The following is a 3,425-nucleotide window of genomic DNA, read 5'->3' on the forward strand; positions in this document are numbered from 1 at the left end:
GCATTCCTGTCAAGTTTTCTGTTTCTGCAGAAGCTTCCCAGGAAAGCAGACCTGTCATTGCTTCTCTTCCTACCGGCCTTGGTAGAGTGGTTCTCAAGGGCAGGCATCCTGGTGTGGGTGGATGATGATGCTCGAAGGGTAGGAGCTTCAGTGGGGCTGTGCCTAGAATTCTTTTGGAGCTGAGGGTTCTGGGGGAGCAAGAATAGACTCACATTGACTGAGTACCTGGGTCATGCTTGATTAACAGAAATCCCCTCAGCAACCCGGGGAGGGGAGGATGTGGTTTTCCCATTTTACTGAATAGGAGACTGAGGCTCAAGAGTCTAAGTGCCTTGCCCAGGGTCACACAGAACTTAAAGCATAGACTGAGAAGAACTCTCCCATATCTGAGGAATCTGAGAGAGGCTAGCTTAGTGAGCTGGCTAGTATGTTTTTTTCAGATGACTGACGGACATAGACCTCTCTGTCCTATTGTTCCCCTAGAACCAAGGACTCCCCAAAGCTGGGTCTTCTCATGGTGCTTCTTAGCATCATCTTCATGAATGGAAATCGGTCCAGTGAGGGTGAGTGGCTGGGCATACAGCTGAATGGGTGGCCACAGCTAGAATTCCACATGTTCATTCTCTGTCTCTTCTCCTTTTGCCTCCCCTTGCAGCTGTCATCTGGGAGGTGCTGCGCAAGTTGGGACTGCGCCCTGGGTATGATTGGGCTCTCAGTGCTTGCTATCTGTTTTGTCCTTTGGCAAGAGAGGATGGTCCCAGGATTGCATCAGTCTGGTGGTCTGGTGGAGTGGGCAGGGGTGCTGGACTGGGTATAGGGCTCAGGGCTCTGACCTGGGTGGATGGGGAACTCTCTGCTTCCTGTCTCATTGTGTCTTGGACGTCTAGAGAGCTTCTTTTCTTGTGCAGGAAACCTTTTCCATGTTGGAAATGCATCTGCACACATCTGAGAGGTGCCATGGCCCTGTTTGTTTGTATGTATGTATGTACACATGTATGTATTTACCCTTTCTCTGCTCTCAGGATACATCATTCGCTTTTTGGGGATGTGAAGAAGCTCATTACCGATGAGTTCGTGAAACAGAAGTAAGTGTTTGTCTGGTGTTGGTGTGTTCCATGCATTTTGTGTGTTTTAGGACTGAGTGATAAAGCTGTATGTGTGCACGTGTGCCTCTGTGTGTGTGTATGGAGGTGGTAGCTTTTTCTTGAGGTGGTGACAGGGAACAGGAGCACATAATTTCTTGACCTATCACATGTATTCTTACATATACCTTCAGAACAATACAAGGGAGGGATTGTCATTACCAGCATTGTACCTGTGAGGAAACTGAGGCACAGAGTGTGAAGTCATTTTTCTTATGGTTATACAGGTAGCAAACGGAAGGTTTCAATTTTAGATTCAGGCCCCAATGCCTTGGTTCTTTTTACTATGCCAACCAGGGCCTCATAGAAATTAATTTCAATTAAGTGTCGTAGAATGGTAGCTTTAGGCAGCCGGGTATCATCCTTAGGGGCTTTACATATACATCTCATTTGCATAACTACCCTGTAGAATAAGTGCTATCATCCCATTGCCATTTTCAGTTGATAGACCTGGGGGTCAGAGACTGGAAGTCTGAGCGTGGCCCTAGCTGGTCAGGGGCCCGTTCAGGCCTGGAGGCCAGCCCTCCTGACTTTCGGGCCAGGGCCCACCTCATCCTCGGTCCTCGGAGAACATGTGCACACTCACACAGGTGCACTAGCACACGTTCGCGTGCACACAATTGGGAGTGTATGCGGAGTACAGTGCTCTTGGACTGTTGCTTCCCTTCCCTTCACCGTCATTTTCTGTGGTGGACTGTCCCAGGGCTCAGCCAGGCCACAGGTGAGACCCTGCGGTGGGGTGTGCTCAGAGCAGGGGGCCTGAAGAAATGGCTCCTCTGTTTACAACACACCCAACAGGAATCCGGGGTCATTGTGACGAGGGGCACCAAACTTGTGGCCTTCCTATGAACAAACTCCCTACATGTGTTCTCTTCTGCTCCTCCACATAGCTGCTGGGCAGGACTGATGAGACAGGGCTCAATGTTGAAAGAAAAGTTGTAGTATTTAGTGGGGGAGGTAGCCACCGAGAGCCTATCCAGTCCATGCATGGGTATACCTACCATGGATGGTCTTATAGACATAAAGGCTTTGAACCTCTCTTTTCAAGGTACCTGGACTATGCAAGAGTCCCTAATAGCAATCCCCCTGAGTATGAGTTCTTCTGGGGCCTGCGCTCTTACTATGAGACCAGCAAGATGAAAGTCCTCAAGTTTGCCTGTAAGGTAATTGGAGAGCTGCCCAAGCTTGGCATATCAAGAGCATGGGGTGCCCCTGACTGGGACAGGCTGTATACAGAGCAGCCTGCAGCTCATATATAAACATTCTGAAGTCTCTTTTAATGTGCCAAACATTTTAGCTGAATCATTAAATCCTAACAACTAACATGTCATCCTACTGCAGATGAGAAAACTCAGGCTCAGAGAGGTAATTAAATAACATGTCCAGGGTCACAGAGCTAGTAAGTGTCAGAACAGAGATGGAATATTGGTGCATAATTACTAGAAGTTTTTATTACATTACTGGTATATATAGCACGTAACATGTCACCTAGAATACAGTAGGTGCTCAGTTCTCTGATTCTGATCCTTCTGATGGTTGTTATTTCTGTTTCAGGTACAAAAGAAGGATCCTAAGGAATGGGCAGCTCAGTACCGAGAGGCGATGGAAGCAGATATGAAGGCTGCGGCTGAGGCTGCAGCTGAAGCCAAAGCGAGGGCCGAGATTAGAGCTCGAATGGGCATTGGGCTTGGCTCTGAGAATGCAGCTGGGCCCTGCAATTGGGACGAAGCTGATATTGGACCCTGGGCCAAAGCCCGGATCCAGGCAGGAGCTGAAGCTAAAGCCAAAGCCCAAGAGAGTGGTGGTGCCAGTAATGGTGCCAATGCCAGTGGCAGCTTTGGTGCCAGTGCCAGCTTGACCCCCACTTTCACATTTGGGCTCTTCACTGGCCTCAGTGGAGCTGGTGCCAGCAGCAGTGGCAGCTCTGGTGCCTGTGGTTTCTCCTACAAGTGAGAATTCAGGTATCTACTTAGATTTGGTGGGGGCAACCAGGGCTCTTGGGGGTGGGATGAAGAGCTCTGGGTAGTTATAGGAAGGCCAAAGTCAGGACCATATGGAGAGAGTGGGAAAATACTACTTTTGACATTTTATTCTTGTTTGGTGGATATTAATTGACTTTTAAATTTTCTTTTACTTGTGTTTTCAGATATTGCTAATCCAGCAGTCTTTCTCTTCAAGCCAGGGTGCATCCTCAGAAACCTACTCAACACAACACTCTAGGCAGCCACTATCAATCAATTTAAGTTGACACTCTACATTAAATCTATTTGCCATTTCTGAGTT

At 48.3% G+C, this 3,425-nt stretch overlaps 1 protein-coding gene and 1 non-coding gene across 4 annotated transcripts in view; both read left to right on the forward strand.

Annotated features, from left to right (window-relative positions):
• MAGED2 (MAGE family member D2) overlaps nucleotides 1-3,422 on the forward strand; it is an 8,273-nt gene extending 4,851 nt beyond the window's left edge. For all 3 annotated transcript variants that reach the window (XM_006923689.1, XM_006923687.1, XM_006923688.1), the window contains exons 8-13: nucleotides 484-563; nucleotides 656-698; nucleotides 1,023-1,085; nucleotides 2,191-2,305; nucleotides 2,697-3,103; nucleotides 3,289-3,422. In XM_006923689.1, coding sequence (XP_006923751.1) covers nucleotides 484-563; nucleotides 656-698; nucleotides 1,023-1,085; nucleotides 2,191-2,305; nucleotides 2,697-3,095 — 700 coding nt within the window. In that variant the 3' untranslated portion in view covers nucleotides 3,096-3,103; nucleotides 3,289-3,422. The remainder of the gene's footprint in view (nucleotides 1-483; nucleotides 564-655; nucleotides 699-1,022; nucleotides 1,086-2,190; nucleotides 2,306-2,696; nucleotides 3,104-3,288) is intronic.
• Nucleotides 1,879-2,008, forward strand: LOC112472237. The gene has a single exon (XR_003043585.1). It is a non-coding gene; the product is annotated as a small nucleolar RNA SNORA11 (small nucleolar RNA).
• Nucleotides 3,423-3,425: the final 3 nt, after the last annotated feature.

Source organism: Pteropus alecto, unplaced genomic scaffold (assembly GCF_000325575.1).
Source record: "Pteropus alecto unplaced genomic scaffold, ASM32557v1 scaffold249, whole genome shotgun sequence".
Lineage (NCBI taxonomy): Eukaryota > Metazoa > Chordata > Mammalia > Chiroptera > Pteropodidae > Pteropus > Pteropus alecto.